At 43.3% G+C, this 17,477-nt stretch overlaps 1 protein-coding gene across 8 annotated transcripts in view; it reads right to left on the reverse strand.

The window, feature by feature from the left end:
• Positions 1 to 232: 232 nt before the first annotated feature.
• THRB (thyroid hormone receptor beta) overlaps positions 233 to 17,477 on the reverse strand; it is a 244,194-nt gene continuing 226,949 nt past the window's right edge. For all 8 annotated transcript variants that reach the window (XM_039525184.1, XM_039525185.1, XM_039525186.1 and 5 more), the window contains 5 exons: positions 16,606 to 16,753; positions 12,158 to 12,363; positions 9,572 to 9,718; positions 4,201 to 4,459; positions 233 to 1,540 (listed from right to left, as the gene is read on the reverse strand). In XM_039525184.1, coding sequence (XP_039381118.1) covers positions 1,299 to 1,540; positions 4,201 to 4,459; positions 9,572 to 9,718; positions 12,158 to 12,363; positions 16,606 to 16,753 — 1,002 coding nt within the window. In that variant the 3' untranslated portion in view covers positions 233 to 1,298. The remainder of the gene's footprint in view (positions 1,541 to 4,200; positions 4,460 to 9,571; positions 9,719 to 12,157; positions 12,364 to 16,605; positions 16,754 to 17,477) is intronic.

Genomic DNA, 17,477 nt, shown 5'->3' on the forward strand with positions numbered 1-17,477 from the left:
TGTGATGAGGATGGATGAAACAGAGGAATCTCTACTCATAATGCCCTTGGAAAAGGCCCAAATGAGTGCCAGGAGTGCTGGCTGGCAGATTTCAGCAGCAGGACATCCTGTTGTTGCTTAGTTCAGCTCATACTAGTGCAGTCAATAGAAATAATTGATTTCAGGGAATTGAGAGAGAATCTAGCCAATCAAAATAAAAATGCACGTACAAAAAAGTACAAAAAGACGGCAATGTGTTTAAGACAGATGCTGAAGTTTCCTTTGTATTTATCTATCAGAGATTACTCTCAAGACATACTCTACATGTTACTGGGATAAAGCTGTACAGTCTGGAGCATAACTAGTAATAGGGTAGGTTTCTATCCTATTTGGAGTTCATCATAATCATGTTTTTCTCCCTGTGATCATTTGTATCTTTGCATAACCCTGGGCAAATCCTGCAGCCAGGATAAAAGACCCATTCCTGCAGAGTGCTGAGTGCATACCAAGACCTGCCGAGTGCCCATCCCTTCCAGTGCCACTTGGATGTTGATGTGACATCCCCCTTCACCTCCTCTCCTGCAGTCAACCTGAGTTGAGGGCTCCCCACACCTGTTGGAAGAGCTCAACACCTCACAGGATCAAGCCCTCAGTATTTATTCCAGTAGACCTCTCACTGAAGTCATCTAGAGTTTTAACTGAGCAAGGGCAGAGGATTTTGCCCTCATTTTGTACAAATGAAAAAAAATATATCAACCCCTCCTCCCCACTGTGATTTGAAAAAATATTTGATTGTAGAGGACACAGATATTTATGACTCATGTAATAATCCCAAGGATGTGATGCAATCACAGTGATTATGGTATTCTTAGGTCACAATGGTAATGGTTACTCTTAGAATGACCATGGAAAACTAGACACTGTATCTCACTTGTGGCTTGCAAAATGAGGTAATACTGGGAAAAAGGCAGGGCAAAGTGCTTTGCCTTGGAGGCCTGTTTATTTTCTGCCACTTCAATTTTATCTCCCCATTTCCCCAAGCAGTGATGGATGTGAGCTGGTGACCACTTAAGTGCTGGTGATCAAGATTGGTTTGTTTGTGTTTTCGCTGTCAAAGCATTCACATCAAGGGACTGAAGGACAAAAAGCAATAGTCACAAGTACCCGCATTAAAGGGACATTTTCATCAATGTCTATACAAAAAAAAAAAAGAAACAAACAAACCAAAACAAAACAAAAAGAACAGAAGAAGAGCTAGGCAATGGAATGAAATGACAGCCAGTAGTGCTATAGGAATTCTGAGAACCACTCCAGTCTTTCTAATCCTCAAACACTTCCAAGAACAATGGGGGAAAGAGTTCCGTGGGGCATTCCACCTTCATGTGCAGGAAGCGGCTGGCGTGGCAGGCGCCAATCATTCGTAGATCTGTCACTTTCATCAGCAGTTTTGGCCAAAAGTGTGCAACGTGGTGTTTTCTGTAATTAATGTAGTGTTCAAAGGCCAGGAGGAAACCTTCTTGACATTTTTCTATCCTCTCAACACTGAGGAGACCTGGGCGATCTGTAGGTAAAAAGAAACACGATGAATGTATTCATTCACAATAATAAATTCCTAATCAAAATCAAGAGAGGAAGGATGACCATGTAAGAAAGGCACTGGACTGAGAGCCAGGACATCTGTGTTCAAATCCTGGCTCCGTCATAAACTTCCCATGTGACCTTGCTCACTTAATCTTTCTGTACCCCAAAGACAGTAATGGTTCCTTCCTCCAACTCTTTGTCTGTTTAGTCCACTTAGAATGTAAGCTATTCAGGCAGGTACAGTCTCTTATTATTGGTAAGTTCATTTCCTAGCATAATGGAGCCCTGATCTCAGCTGGAGATTCAGGTGTTATTGTGTTACAAATAATTATGAAAAAAAATTCCTTCATCAAAATTCCCCCCCCCCACCTTTAAATTACAATTCTCTCCTAGCTTTGTTTTCCCTTTCAGCAGCATACCTACAACTGTGACCCAAGAAGCCTTCAATGCCAGCTGTCAAGAGGGATACAGTAATGTCCTGATTCTGCTACGTACATTCTAGGTCACCAAAGTCATGTTAGATCTTAAAATGAAACCCGGGTCACATCGTCTTTAATGCCGTTGTGAAATGTATGTACAGATACTAGGTAAGGAGTTCTGTATAGATACTGAAGATATGCTTGTAGAGTCTGCAGCAAGGTATTAGCCATCAGCAGAGATTAAAAAAACTGGTTTTCTGTTAGACAAAGAGATGTTTATTCACTGGTCTCTTTGTCAGGATGTAAATCAAGCATTATAAGCCAACACAATGGATGTCCATTTACATACGAAGTCAGCAAAGAGAGGTGAAGTCAACAGGGAAGAAGCAGAGATGCAAAACAAGCCACAGGTGGTTAGCCTGTACTCTGACTACCGACAAAGAACTTTGAGGATTTATGTAGAAGGCAAAGAAGACATCCCCTCACCCTGCTGACTACACCACTGCGACAATTCTTGGGGTACTCAGGACTGAGAGTCACCTTGTTCCCCCTGTGTCCAGTGTCAGTGAGTCTTGCTTGTGCTTAGCTGGATGTCAGATTTCTAACATCACCAGCCTTGTAGCCACCCAAGCACTCTCTTCTCTGCCATGCCAGCCCTTACTGTGCCTTACAGGTTAACAATAGGTGCACCCCAGCCCCAAGTACCTTTGAAGCATTCCCGTGTGATATCCAGCCCCTGACTACTTATAGAAACATTGTGTCTGCTGTCCCCAAAGGAACAATATGTACACCAGCTTATAAGATTCAGTTCAGGAGCAGTATTTTACTTAACACCACAGCACTGAGATATATTTATAGTGAAAACAAGAATAAGTTTATTATCAAAGTCTAGAGATTCAGGAGATGGTGAGTAAGAATATTGGAAACACATGGTTACATAAAAAACAAAATCATAACATGCTTTCTAGAGACTAAACTTAACTATCAGATTAACCTCCTATCTAATGACATTTATCTCACCAAAAGTCTTTTGCAGCTTTTCAACCCAGGTTGGCTGAGATCTTGCACCTAGGGTTTACAAGCAGTGAGTTTACATTCATGAAAATGGGATGGAGGATCCCATGGGAAGGCACAAGGTGAGCAGGCCTCCAGGAACACCTATGAACTGCACTCAGTGGTGCTGGCAATTCAGCATACAGTGCTTCTCCCTCCAAATCAGCACTGAAGCAATGCGCCAGCCTGGCTGTGAAAATGCTTCCTTTATGAGAACCATTTAAAGGTCACTTTCAGGAAAGAAGTTCCTATGGAAATGCCTTCTGAAATCACTGTTTTACAAGCCAAAGATTTGGAAAATAAACAGAGACCCAGACGTTTTCAGTGGAAATGTCAAATGAATGCAAATGATCAGGAAGGTCAATGTAAACCCCTGCCCTATGTATTGTTCACTACTCAAGACTTAAAGTGGTCTGAACCCCTCCTCTCCCACAAGTTGCCAGGTCTGTCATTGCCCAGGAACCACATTCTCAGTCCTGTACGTTACATCACCCTGGGCTAGAGCAAAAGAGCAGGACACTCAGGACTTGTCTTCACTACGGGGGTAAGTCGACCTAAGTTACACTACTCCATAAGGTAGCTGGAGTCAACGTAACTTAGGTCGACTTACTCCAGTGTCTTCACTGCGCTGCATCAACGGGAAATGATCTCTGGTCGACTTCCCTTACTCTTCTCGGAGAGCTGGCGTGCCGTAGTCGACTGGACAGTGCTCTGCCATTGATTTAACAGGTCTTCACTAGACCCACTAAATTGATCCCTGCTGCATCGATCGCAGCAGCGTTGATCTCCCAGTAGTGAAGCCCAGCCCTTAGAGAACTTAGCCTGAGGATGGCGGATGCTGGGCTCTCTATTTGTAAGCCAGGGAATGTTGGCCCAGACTCAGCTGAATCACTGATCCCTTTCCAGCAATCAATCCACCTCAAACCTCTACCCTGTTTGCACATGGTCTGAGACCAAGGCCACCGTTATCTATCATAAAGGGTTTTTTTTGTGTGCTTATCCACATAGTTTCTAAGCCCCAGTGTGATGCAATAACCAAGGATTTCAGCTGCATCATTCTAGTGACTCCTTAGCCAGTGCTCCTATATTTAAAATACCCTCTGGTTTTTTAGAGAGAGATTTGCCGCAGATACAGTGAACCAGAACTTCACACAGGCGTGGTTCTCACCTGATGACATGAGCAGCACAGCCTGGAGCAGGGCGACCTCCGTGTCATCCAGGTTAAATGAGGACAGCGACATGCCCAGGTCGAAGATGGCATCAGACACTACGCCAAGACCCCCGTTTTTCAGCTGACCCCTTGTCACTGCCATCTCCCCATTTAGTGTTAAAGTCTCACTCTCGGGGTCGTAGCGCACTGCTGCTCGGAGGGACATAATCTCCATACAGCAGCCTTTCAAAAGGATTATCTGGTCTTCACATGGCAGCTGCAGAGATTACACATGATAATGAAACAGTTTGCACTACCCAGGGTTTTCAAGCAAACTTAGTTTTGAAATACAATAAAATCCATGTTACTCTCAGTAAACATCCAGGGCTGCTAAATACACTATTAACGCTGTTACACACCATACTGCTGATTGACTAAATAGTCCCAAATATGAATGACACACCCCAAAAGCTAACAACAGTGTGTATGATATGTTTTGCCATCCCTCTGAGTGGGTTCATTCCACCCAATTTCCATTGGAAATTAATATATCATATCATCATAATGAAGTACTATTGGGTCAGAATTTCAGAAGACCTCAGCTCTTGTTAAGGCACAAAAATGAAGGGATCAGATATTCAGAAGTGCTGTTCTCAATAGGGGCTGCTGGATGCTGAGCAGGTTTGAAAAGCTAGCCCAATACATTTTCATAATATCACTTTCCATTTGAAAAGCATTTTGCAAGGTTTAATCGACAAATTAACACTATCAGTTGTTTCTTTGGTTACAACAATACTGCACCTCTTACTTTTCTGACCTAGGAATAGGGAGGGAAATGATCACACATAGGAAGAACTATAATTGTGGGCTGGTTTTTAGTAAAAGTAGTAAAACAAATATTGTCTCTAGAAGAGATTTTAAAAAATGCCTAAGTGATTGGGATTTGTGCTCCTTATTCCCTTAATCACTTTTGAAATCACCCCCTGTAATATTTTGGAAACCATCAAGTATCAGCATTTAATAAGAGACAATGAGCCAGATTCTGCTTTCAGCTCTAGCAGTGTGACTCAGTTGCCTTTAGTGGTATTACGCCAATGTTATGCTGGTGTAACTGACAGCAGAATTTGAATCATTATCTTCAAGGCATGTTGCAAGGCTCATCTTTTTCCCAGGGTTTGAAAATGGTGGGAGGGAGTGTAGGGAGTGAGAGGAAATTGTAATGCCAAAGATGGGGAACTATTTGAGCAGGATTGGTTGGAGGGTAATTCCTGAATTACTGCGCTTAGGTTGTATTTATATGTTATTTCTAAGGTACCTGCATATTAGGAATAGGTGCCCTTTTTAGCATTTCTATAAAACTACCTAGCTACATAAATAAATGATAATGAAAGAAGAGTGAAATCTCCAAGATTGTTTTGAAGATGTCACTAAGTCAATAGCAAACATGATGTACATAATTATGTGAAGATGAAGCTAAATCCTAATCAGGTTCTAGAAAGGAGAAAATCTGTTTCATTTTTGGTTCATGTTAAGATATGATTTTTTCACTTTGAATCTCAAGTGAAGTAAATGTGTGTGTTTTTGGCAGTTGTGCACTCGCTCGCATAATGATTACTTTTAATCTGGTAGAAAAACTTACAGCATGGGTGATGGGCAATTGGCTAACAGAGGCAAAAGCAGTGTTCTATAGGAGAAGAGTTTTAAACATGGAGCCAGCAAAAAAGAGAAATTGACTAGGATGGCAGAGTTATTTTTGCTGTGTGGCCAGTGTCAGGTCTAAAGTGTTAGATACATAAGGAAAATGACATGTCCCAGTCAGGGCAAGTCAGCTTCCTTCTGCATCAAGCTCAGCAGTTGCACATAGATGGGCTGCATGGGGAAAGTGGCAGTTTAGCTTCCCAAAGGAAGTACTGCTGTTTGGCTGCTGAGACCCGGTAAGGGAGGAGAGAAGGAGAAAGAAAAAAGAGGAGAAAGAAAGCAATTATATAAAGGTGGTAAATGGGAGACAAATGCAGAGAAAAAGGAGAGAGGGAAAGAAAGAGGGGAAAACAGAGAGGGAATAAAGAGAAAAATGAGAGATGTATGGGAGACACAAGGAAGGAGGAAAGAAACAAAGAGAAAAAGCACAGGATGGGGAGATACATAGAAAAAAAAGTAAATAGTGGGATATAACATGAGCAAATAACTAATTATTTTTTCCACCGATCTAATAAACATAAAGAAATTCCTTTACCCTCCCACCTCTCACGTAACCCCCTTGTAACTTCTTTATGGTGCACCTTTTCCCAAAAGCCCGAAGGAAACACTGCACAGGCCGTGGTTGAAGGGACGTTGCTAGGTTAAATTGTGTCCAAAAAGTAGGCTTTGCAAAAATAAGGTTTTACCAAACCTAAGACCAATAGAAATGGTTCTTTGACTTAATTTGTTTAAAAAATACCACAATTTTATTTTTCGTAAAGAAACAAACACCCTCAGTGCTTGTAGTAGCCTGTACACTGTAGCATATCATGGTTGGGTCTGATGGAAGTCAAGAGGCCATTCTGACAAGTTTTAGGGACTTGTTTCTTTTAGCTCTTTTCCCCCTTAAAAGGGCAAGAGAGACGGGCATAGAAAATAACCTGTAATTCGTCAGAAAGCACGTAACCTCCTGGCGGCTGCAGCCCAGACCCGGACAATGAAAAATAATTCCTTGTCTATTTCAAATATTCCCTTCCCACACTTCCTCCCAGCTCTATTCTTCCCCTCTATACCTTCCCTGTCTCTACCCTTCTTTGCCTGTCCATTGCTCCCCTGTTTTAACCCTCTTCAGTTCTTCCCCTATTTTCTCACCTATCTCCTTATTGCTGGGCAGGACTTGGATCCTACCTCTGTATGCAATGAGCCTGCCTGACAGACCAGGACTGGCTTCCTCCTAGCTTGCCTGGAGCACGGGCTGTCCACGCTGCGGTTGATGTTGGCACTGGCATCAGGACTTTCATCTTCCAGCAGCAACGTATGCCCACCAGAGATTGGGGCTGCAGCTACAGTTGACTGTGAATGATGAGCTCATCTCACTGGGCCCCCTGCTGGCCACAGATATGAACTCGGCTGCTCACAATTTGATTTTGAGACTGAAGTGACCTAAAACTGCATTGGCAAAACTCAGCACAGCCTTAGCCAAACTGAGACTGTTGACAACTCTGATACCATGCCACTAACCCATGAGCCTCTGAAACTGGGACTGACTAGCAGCTGCCCAGTCTATTTTCATTGTCCAAGCTGAGGGAAGTGCAATAGGGAAACAATAAAAATACAGTGTGCATCCCCTCTTGCAGCAGGCAGGGCATGGGGGAAAACGGCCATGGCCCTTCCCTGCTCTGTCTCTTTTGCAGAGGTTAGCTGCACCGTCAGTTCTGGCCCCATGACAGCAGGGACTGTGATTGTATCTGAACTTTGTGCAGGGGCCGACCGGGGAAGGGAAGGGCTTTTCCTCACAAACTGACTCACAGCCAGAGTCTGGCCCAGACAGGATTATTCGTAACTGAAGTAAAGACACCTGCATTTTTAAAAAAGTGAATCATTTTAGCCAGACTATGTCCCTTTCAAAAAAGTACTAACGTTTGCCATTCCCATTCCTTTATTCCACATCTGTGGCCACATGAGAAGGCAGCTCTCCCGGCCCTTCGTATTCACTGTGAATGGTTTCTCATTCTATTGTCAGATATTGGTGTCTGCAGGAGCAAAGTTTAAAAGGTGGCTCAGCTGCTAGGGAGGCCTGACCTAGCCAAAACGTGTAACATACAAGGTCATGCCCCACAACTCCTGACTCATTTTCTTCATGCTTTCCACTCCCTTAAACTGTGAAGCATGTGGGCCGTGTGTGGCCAGGAGGGGTAGGAGATGTCAGATGGGCATTGCAGCCTGTTGTCTGAAGGACCAAGTTTCCTAATTAAAAAGACTGCCTTGGAATGTCACTGCAACTTCCCACCACAAACACTACATCAATGCAGACAGTTCCCCTCAGACCTGGAGTGCTGCAAAGGCCTCCCTTTGGATTTTCAAATCTTCATACTTGGCCATTGTTTCATGCTTTCTTGGCTGACAGAGCCAATCCTCAGGTTAGCCAGGGAGAGCTATTTACAGTGCGCCAGCTATTGATACTTACCGCACCCTCTTTTGTAGGTGCCAGGGGAGGCAGAGGGCAGTACCTGACATAACAGCTCTCCTTGACTAACCTTAGAGATTGAGCTGTCAGCCACAGAAGAGCACAATGGTGTGCCTGCCTTAAACTTCTTCCCTGACTCACGTTCAGTCAGTGGGGGAAGAAGTGGGTCCCATGTCTGGATTTTGGATGATCTCCCTGAGCAGGCTCACTGTCATTCTCTTGGCCATTCTCTTGGCATATAACCAGTGGGGTCAAGTGCTGTTCTGCAGGATGGGATAGTAGGGAGACAGTCAGCCACTGCTGCAGAACTTCCATGGCTGTGGATCCCAGGAGACTCTCAGGTGTCAAGGTGATTTTTCAGTTGATTCAGCCCAGAATTTAAGTTAACATTTTTTTAAGTAAAGAGAACAATCATCATCATTGTCTACTGCTCTCAAATTTACATTCATTCCCAATTTGCACCAGTATGAGTGAGATCAGAATAGGGCTTATGCATGTCCTAATTACACTAAAACTTAATTTTAAATATTCCTCTGGCAGTATATCTCACATTTGAATATCCTTCTGGAGTGAAGTCTTATTAGTTGCCTCCACTCTTTTGGAGTGTACATCTAACTTACATTTCACTCGTGGTGATGTGTGAGGGACAGATTGCGGCCTGGGTTTTTGCTGACATCCCATCCAGCACAAATGAGCCAATGCGGGAGGAATCTTAGTCCTGGATTCAGGAAGGAACTTAAAGCACATACTTAACTCCATCTCTACGTAGGAAAGCATTTAAGTAAATGCTTAACTTTAAGCATGTGCTTAAGTCCAAGTGGGTTAATGGGCCTTAAGTATTTTCTTAAAGTTATGCAAGTGCTTAAGTGCCCTTCTTGATAGGGAAGATTTATTGATTTTGCCACTGGTCTAGGCCCATACCAAACCACAAAAAGAGGATTTGGTTGATCATAGGAAACAGGACATTAAATGATACTGAGATGATTTTATCCTATTTTTTATTTTAAATTCCTTTAAACCATCTGATTTAAAACAAAGTGAACTGGTTAGTACAGTCTTACATCTTCACTTCATTCTTGCATGGTTCAAATCAACAGGAAGTGGCGGGATTTTATGGGGCTCAGATATAATTTCGTGTGTTTTCATGTCCCAATGACACGACTTTCTATTGTTTCTCTTGCCAGGTGCATTTAGAATAGCATAAAGCAAAAAAAAAAAAAAAAAAAGGAAAAATGAAATTCTTACCTCACAAAACATAGGCAACTTTTTGGCAAAATCCACCACTCTTGTAATTGCTGGTGTGATAATTTTTGTAAACTGGCTGAAGGCTTCTAAATCCACTTTCCCACTTTCTGGGGCGTTAACCATTGGCGCTTGCCCAATATCTTCTGGCTAAAGATATTAAGAAATACATTAAAAGGGAACATTTGTTTCATTCAAGTCATCTTTCATAAATGTTTATAATATGGTAGGGATTAAATATAAAGTCCACCACTCTGTTCCTATGAAATTAAACAATAACCATTGTTTATGCAGGACCTAGAGGGGCAATTGTTCTAAAACAAGCCATAAAATGTGCAGCTGTCTGTAAAATAGGTGATTACATAAAGAAATGGGTGATCAGCGCGCCATTACACCCGTTTTGTGTGGGCAGCTGCATATTTTACACATGCAATTACCTGTTTGTGTCTACGCATATTTCGTGGGAGAAGTTTAGGTGTTTCTGCTTGGAAATTTAGGGCTGATCCTGCCTCCTTCCACTGCTCAGCACCCTCAATCTCCCCTGAAATCAAAGGGAGTTGAAGATACTCATTACCTCCTACCTAGAAGATGCTCAGCACACTGTAGGATTGGGCTCCTTGGCCTACCCAGTGTTCTAATGTTATAACATCACAAAGAACACAAGCCAACTGCCAAGACCTATTTACAGAGGTGAGCTAACATGACTGAGACTAGGGATGGGCTGAAATTGGAGCTAGTTTGGATTAAACAAGAACTCCCTAAACATTTGCTCATTTAGGCTGCAATTTGTTCCTCTGCAGGGCTTCAGCACAAGGCTTATGCAACATGTAAGTCCTATTTTGAGGATTTAAGCGGGGCTTATCTGATGTATAAACTTTATCCTGAAACCCTGCAGAGGGGTGAATTTCACCCCAGTTGAATTTAGACTTGCATACTTTCTTCTGTTTTTAAAAAACCCCATACATATCCAAAGCTGTTCTTCCGTGTTCAAAGTAAGGCTTTGCAATTGCAAAAGACCTGCCAAACACTATGTGGAGGGAGCATTTTGTTCCATTACTAAGTTTAAAACTGCACAGGAGTTAGAGAAGAACTCCTTCAAGACAGCTGAGGTGTATGAAATTTACAGAAGTACCTTTGAATAGTGATGCTGAAACTGCTGTTTGAATAATATAAATAACACAGGCTTAATAGGTTTTTCTAAAAGCAAAATGTCAAAGATTTTCCTATAGTTCTGCCATCAGTCAAAATCAAAATCTAACTTCTTTCAGAAGAAAAACTGGTGCTCTGTATAAAGCACATAGGCATTTGATTTGGAAAGAACTGGGAAAACCACATGCTATGTAACCCAACATATTAATGCAACAGAGGTTAGGGAAAAAAATTTTAGTACACAGTATCCATATTCTTGCCCTTTTAAACCAAACCAAACTGCAAAGTTTGCTAGATAGTAATTTCAAAAACAACTGCGTCACTCTTTGCAATATTCACTGTCTTTATGAATATTGTCTTTGTGTTATCGTCTTTATGTCCTGACACAATAGTGTGTGACTGTACATATAGAAATGTGTGATCCACAGTTGGAACTGAGTAAACATCAAAAAACCAATCAGCTGACTCAAATGCAAAACTTCCTGTAGTGGGCTTAATGATGGCTCAAGGTTTGTGCAGTGGAGTACGCTGCAGGTGTCTGTGCTTATAGATATGAGAATTTCCACCTGGAGGTTGTTCTATGGTCTGGTGCACCTTGGACTGAAGTAGGTTTCACTTTCCTTTGAGACTCTTTGGTATTTGTGACATATGACTTTAATCACTCTTGTCTGCTGCAGGAGTATTTGGTATTCTGCATTCATTTCCTTTACAAATCAAATTTAGAAAAATAATCAGAAATGAAACAAACCCCTTTTAAGCACTGAGCATCACAAATTTCCTTTTATTTTCTAGGCTGAATCTCAGTTATAGCTTACTCAATAGATAGACCTTTCCCCTGAAAAGGTCCCCAGGGACCTTCTATATTTTGCAATCCCAGTGATGTAGTATATATATTATCCTGTTTTTGCTGATCTTAATTCCTCCTCCCAGCATTTTTTTTTGGTTTAAATAAATGTATTCATTTTTGAACAAAGGGGCAATAAAAACACAATTTTTAAAAAGATCTGATTTTTGAGTTATTACCTGAAAAAAAGGTTTTTATTCACAATATGAAGCCATCCTGGATATCAGCCCATATGTGGAGAAGTGTGTGTCTGAATACACATGCACACACAAAGACTTTATTTATATTATGGGCTGACACCAGCGTCTCAGGAGTAAGATGTACTTTCTATTTTTCCTTACTCTACCAAAACAGTGGGATCCAACTGCTGTGTCTGTTACTCAGTAGCATTCAGGTTCCCAGTTTAGGTGCATAGTTTGATCAGATGACTAGATTCACAGAAGTTGGCAACCACTAATTATGAAGTTCATGTGATTTTTCATACAGTTCACCAGTCAACATACAAATAAATTTGGAGGCGACGGTGATGGGAAGAGGCTTATGAGGGAATAAAAGAAACTGGCAACAAAAGCAGAGTATAAGGTTACGGTTCCTACCAGAAATTTCCTTTTTTGTTTCCAGTGACTTCCTTGTGCATTGGTGGCCACATGCGCTTCAGTGACAATTTTTATCAGCTCCCATTCCTCGTCTGTTGGCTCGGGTCTGTGCCCAATTGTTTTTTGTAGCTCCTCCCGACGTCTCTTCTCTCGGTTCTCTTCTATCAGCTTCCTTTTTGCTAACCGCTTGCTGTCATCCAGCACCACTATCAGGAATAAAAACAAAATAAAAAGTAACAAAATGGATGCCTGCTCTTGGGATTGTCTGAATTTTAGTCTGACCTATCCCAGATGTGCTGAGAGAACTAGAAACAACTTGACAAGGCAGTTGGTGAAGAGGTCTATCAGCCAGCCTGGTAGGTAGCAGGGCTAGTCTTTCTTACCCCACACTTATCTCTCTAGATCCTGAATGATTTACTTACACATGTGCTAAACTTTATGCACTGAGAGTAGTGCCATTGTCTTCAATGGAGTCCCACTATCTTCAGTGGAGTCCCATTATGTTCAATGGGACTGTTCACAGGAGTGTAAAACTATGCAAGATCAGGGCCGGCTCTAGACCCCAGCGCGCCAAGCGTGCGCGTGGGGCGGCATTTTCCTGGGAGGGCGGCAGGCGGGTCCGGTGGAGCTTCCGCAGTCATGCCTGCGGGAGGTCCACCGGAGTCGCGGGACAGCGGATCTCCCACAGGCATGACTGCGGAGGGTCCGTTGGTCCCGCGGCTCGGGTGGACCTCCTGGAGACATGCCTGCGGAAGCTCCACCGGAGCCGCGAACCAGCTGCAAGAGGTCCCGCAGACGCGCGGGACCGGCGCCCGGCAGCACGCCCCCTGTGGCGTGCTGCCCTGCTTGGGGCGGCCGAATTCGTAGAGCCGCCCCTGTGCAAGACTGAGAGTAAATTGGACCTCCCATCCACTTGTTAGTGTATTCCAAACTAGAAAATGAGGGGTCTTTCTTTTTCCTTAAGAAAGAAAAGAAAACAAAAAAACAGCCAAGCCAATGCTCATGTTACAGTCTTATAAACTGACATGAGGTAAAATGGGAAGCAAGAATATAATAGTGTAGAGCAGTGATTCTCAAATTGTGAGTCGGGACCCCAAAGAGGGTTGCAACCCCATTTTAATGGGATCACCAGGGCTGGTGTTAGACTTGCTGGGGCCTGGGGCCGAACTCTCACTGCCCAAGGCCAAAGCTGAAGCCCATGCTTCAACCCTGGGCAGTGGGGCTCAGGCAACAGTCCTCTGCCCTGGGGCTGAAGCCCTTGCGCTTTGGCTTTGGCCTCCTGCCTGGGGCGGCAGGGCTTCGGTGGGCTCAGACTTCGGCCTCTGCTCCTGGGGTTGCGCAGTAATTTTTGTTGTTAGAAGGGGGTCATGGTGCAATGAAGTTTGAGAACCCCTGACCTATACCAATTATATGAAATTGGATGTGGGCAACAGCGCCGCCCAGAGAAGGGGGGCAAGTGGGGCAATTTGCCCCAGGCCCCCACAAGAGTTTTTCGGGGCCCCTGGAGCGGGGTCCTTCACTCTCTCCGGGGACCCTGGAAAACTCTTGCGGGGCCTGGGCCCCCGGAGCTTCTTCCGCTACGGGTCGTCGTCGGCAATTTGGTGGTGGGGGGTCCTTCCGCTCCAGGGCAGAAGGACCCCCCACCGCCGAATTACTGCCGAAGCAGGACCCGCCGCCGAAGTGTCGGGTCTTCGGCGGTAATTCGGTGGTGAGGGGTCCCCGCTGCAGGTCTTCGGGGCACTTCGGCGGTGGGGGCAGAGCGGAAGGACCCCCCACCGCTGAATTACCGCCAAAGCGGGGACCCCCCGGTGCCAAAGACCCCAGACCCCCTGAATCCTCTGGGCGAACAAAATTATGGAATGAGGCAGGGCTCCAGAGATTGCCTGCAGAAGTGGGGTGTGTATCTAGAGACCCAAACAACATCTGAGCCAAGGTGTCACAGGGGGAGGGATAGCTCAGTGGTTTGAGCATTGTCCTGCTAAACACAGGGTTGTGAGTTCAATCCTTAAAGAGGCCATTTAGGGATCTAGGGGCAAAAATCTGTCAGGGACAGTACTTGGTCTTGCTGTGAAGGCAGGGGACTGGACTCAATGACCATTCAAGGTCCCTTCCAGTTCTATGAGATGGGTATATCTCCGGTTTGAGGGTCATGGAGGCACTAAAGGTAATTTATTGTTGCCTTGATAGCATCTAGCTTCTCTTCAGCCTCCCTATTTTGAGCTCTGTGAGACCTCACTTTCCTAGAGTACAAAAGGGAGCAAGTGATGACAGCAGTTCAAGTCTATACCATGGCAGAGTGTAAAGCAATAAAATATTCAGAATCCCCTTCAAGAGGAGTTTGAGGCCAGTCTACATAGTACAGTCAGGCTCTCTAAAGGACTATCGACCAGATCAAAATACACCCCTCTTCCAAAGGAAATAGCTCAACTCTTTATGGACAGCTCCAGTGGATTCCTCCGCTGTTGCTCATAGCTTCCCCAAGATGCAGAGTGAGATTAATCTGTTGCCTCATAAGTCTCACCATTGTCCACAGGACTCCAAATATCCTCAGGTTAACTGATAGCAACGAGCAGCAGTAGAGGCATTAAAGTTTGCAGACAGAGTTCACGGAGATAGTACTACCTCTGTTTCAATTTGTCTCATATGGACAGGTTGCAGACAAAGGGCCAGAATCTTAAAGTTTGTAAATGACATTAAATTCTGCATAATTTGATGACACTTGTCTGTGAAAGCTTTCTACTGACCATGAGCAAGGGTAGTGTTCGAACCCTAAATACAGGATTTCATTTCAAGGAAGTTATTGCAGAAAATGTGTTTTAACTGCAAGTGCTGGTTTTCCTATAACAAACTCCTAGTTGCCTCTAAACCAGCAGTTCTCAAACTGCGGGTCGGGACCAAAGCGCAAGCCCCACCACCCAGGGCCAAAGCTGAAGCTTGTGCCCCACTGCCCAGGGCTACAGTCCCCTGCCTCGGGGCTGAAGCCCTTGGGCTTTGGCCCCCCCTCATGGGGCAGCGGGGCTCAGGCAGGCTCAGACTTCAGCTTCTGCTCCTGGGGTCACATAGTAATTTTTGTTGTCAGAAGGAGGTCGTGATGCAATGAAGTTTGAGAACCCCTGGTATAGAGGTTGACTAGGTTCTGTGAATTCACAAAGATGATAAATGACCTGGACTATTATTTGGTCATATAAATTTCCACCACTAACAATTCCCCTCACCCTTATTCCTGTAGGCTTTTCTAATCTTTTCTGAGTCCAGTCCTAGTGAGACATATCACATCAGACAGCCCTAGAGATGGGTCACCTCTGTTTATCCACAGAGAGCAAAATCCTCCTTGCCCTACTCACATGAGTTGTTCCATTTAAGTAGATTGAACTATTCAAGTCGGAAAAGAGAGCAGGTTTTGCCCATAACTGGTACCACACAGGGAGCAGCAATGCTTCCTGTACCATGTCCCAGTAAGATGGATCAATTCTAAATTGGAAGGGTCACCTCTACTGGTAGAGGGAGAGTTTGGCTGTCATGCTCATTCACTCCTCTACTGGGACTATCAACTAATGGTGGTGTTGACATCTGTTAACAGGAACCAAACTGAGATCAATATCTCATTTTAAATAGCCACTCAACAGCCAATGGTAGTAACTTTTGGTCACTGCCAGTCTAGGCTGGATCTGAACTGGTGGCCTAGTGCCATCCAGTACCCTCTCATGATGTTTTCACTGGGAATGATGAAATGACAGATATTTCATTCTAGTCAGCACCTCTGTGTTTCCATGTATATGTAAAACATTATAATTCCTATTAGGACAAACAAACGTAGCACATTTTAGTTATGTAATTTCTCTTCGATGGGTCTTTTCTCACTTTGTTTTTCTGCAAGGGATTACACTGGTAACAACCATTAACTAATGCATGGGGGGATTTATGTAAGTTACTCCCATTTATACTAATTGAAGTTATGGTGTAAATCCCCTGTGCAATGATGGGAAAACAAGACCCCTAAGGGTTAATCTTGCAGCCATATGTCCTGATTCTCTAGAATTCGAGAGTAGCACTCTCTCAGTACATACGTTCTTTATGGCTAAAAATAAAACAAACAACTACAGGATGACTCATACAAAGACATTCAACTTCACATTCTCCAGAAATTTCTAAACAAGATGTTTTTCCAGCAAGGCATCTATCCAAATGGATTCCCTCTCCCACACTAGAAATTAACATCCTTCATGTTACATAATGTGGTTAAGGCCAAGAGAAGGTCCAATCTATTAAAAGTAAACAAAATATTACCACACTGTGATAGAAATAGTTTGGTATAATAAACATAATTTTCAAATACTACATTATAAAAGGGAAAAATTGCTGGTGGCTCTGTTATGTTCAAGCAATCTTCAGCAGTCAATACATTTTAAACAAAGAGCAACATTAAAAGAAAAAAGAAATCTACTTACAATCTGTTGCCATGCCAACATAGATACATTTTTTGAAGCGACATTCTTGACACTGGTTTCTTGTTACTTTGTCTATCACACATTTTCCTTCATATTTACAGGAATAGGTTGGATGGAGATTTTTCTGAATGGTTCTTCTAAAAAATCCCTAAGTGGGAAAGAAAATTCAGGAGGCATTAGTGTTCTGTGGTTTTTTGGTGTTGAAGGTACTTGCACTTGATACTGACACAAATATGTATGCACGATGGACTATTGTGTGTCCTAAAGTTCTAGGATATTTAATGAGTACATCAATCCTCTAATACAGGCTCCTTACGTTTTTGGGTTGCGAGAAACATTTCTCCCTAAAATTAAAACTGGAGATAGACCTGAGATGTAAAATTCAGATCCAAATGAGGGTGGAGTACTGTTCAGATGCAGGGTGTTAGGTCTGCCTCTTTTTGATAGAGGTACCAATTGTAGTATTTGCATCTAAACTCAGATTCTGAACCACCCACAAAGTGTGTTCAAAGCTGGTATTTTCGATGAGTCCTATTATAAACACAGAGGCCAAGTAAGGAATTCTGCTCTGCATCCAGGTTGAGATTCAGACCTCCCAAAAGCCCAAGAGCATTTGAATCTGGGGGTTTATTCAGGCCCATCTCTAAATTAAAACATTTATTTCTGACTAAAGGGAAACATCTGCTTGTGCGCAAGATGCTTGTGTGAAAGTAATTAAGGCTACCTAGAGAATTAAAAACAAAAACATGCAGCAGTAGCATTTTGCCAGAGCTAAACAAAACTTGCCCATCAGAAGTTTTGAGCTCAAACCTAAATATTGAACCCACAATTTTCAAGTGGACTATAAATCTGAGGAAATGAGTACACCCTTA

This window comes from Mauremys reevesii, linkage group 2 (assembly GCF_016161935.1).
Source record: "Mauremys reevesii isolate NIE-2019 linkage group 2, ASM1616193v1, whole genome shotgun sequence".
Taxonomy (NCBI): Eukaryota; Metazoa; Chordata; order Testudines; family Geoemydidae; genus Mauremys; species Mauremys reevesii.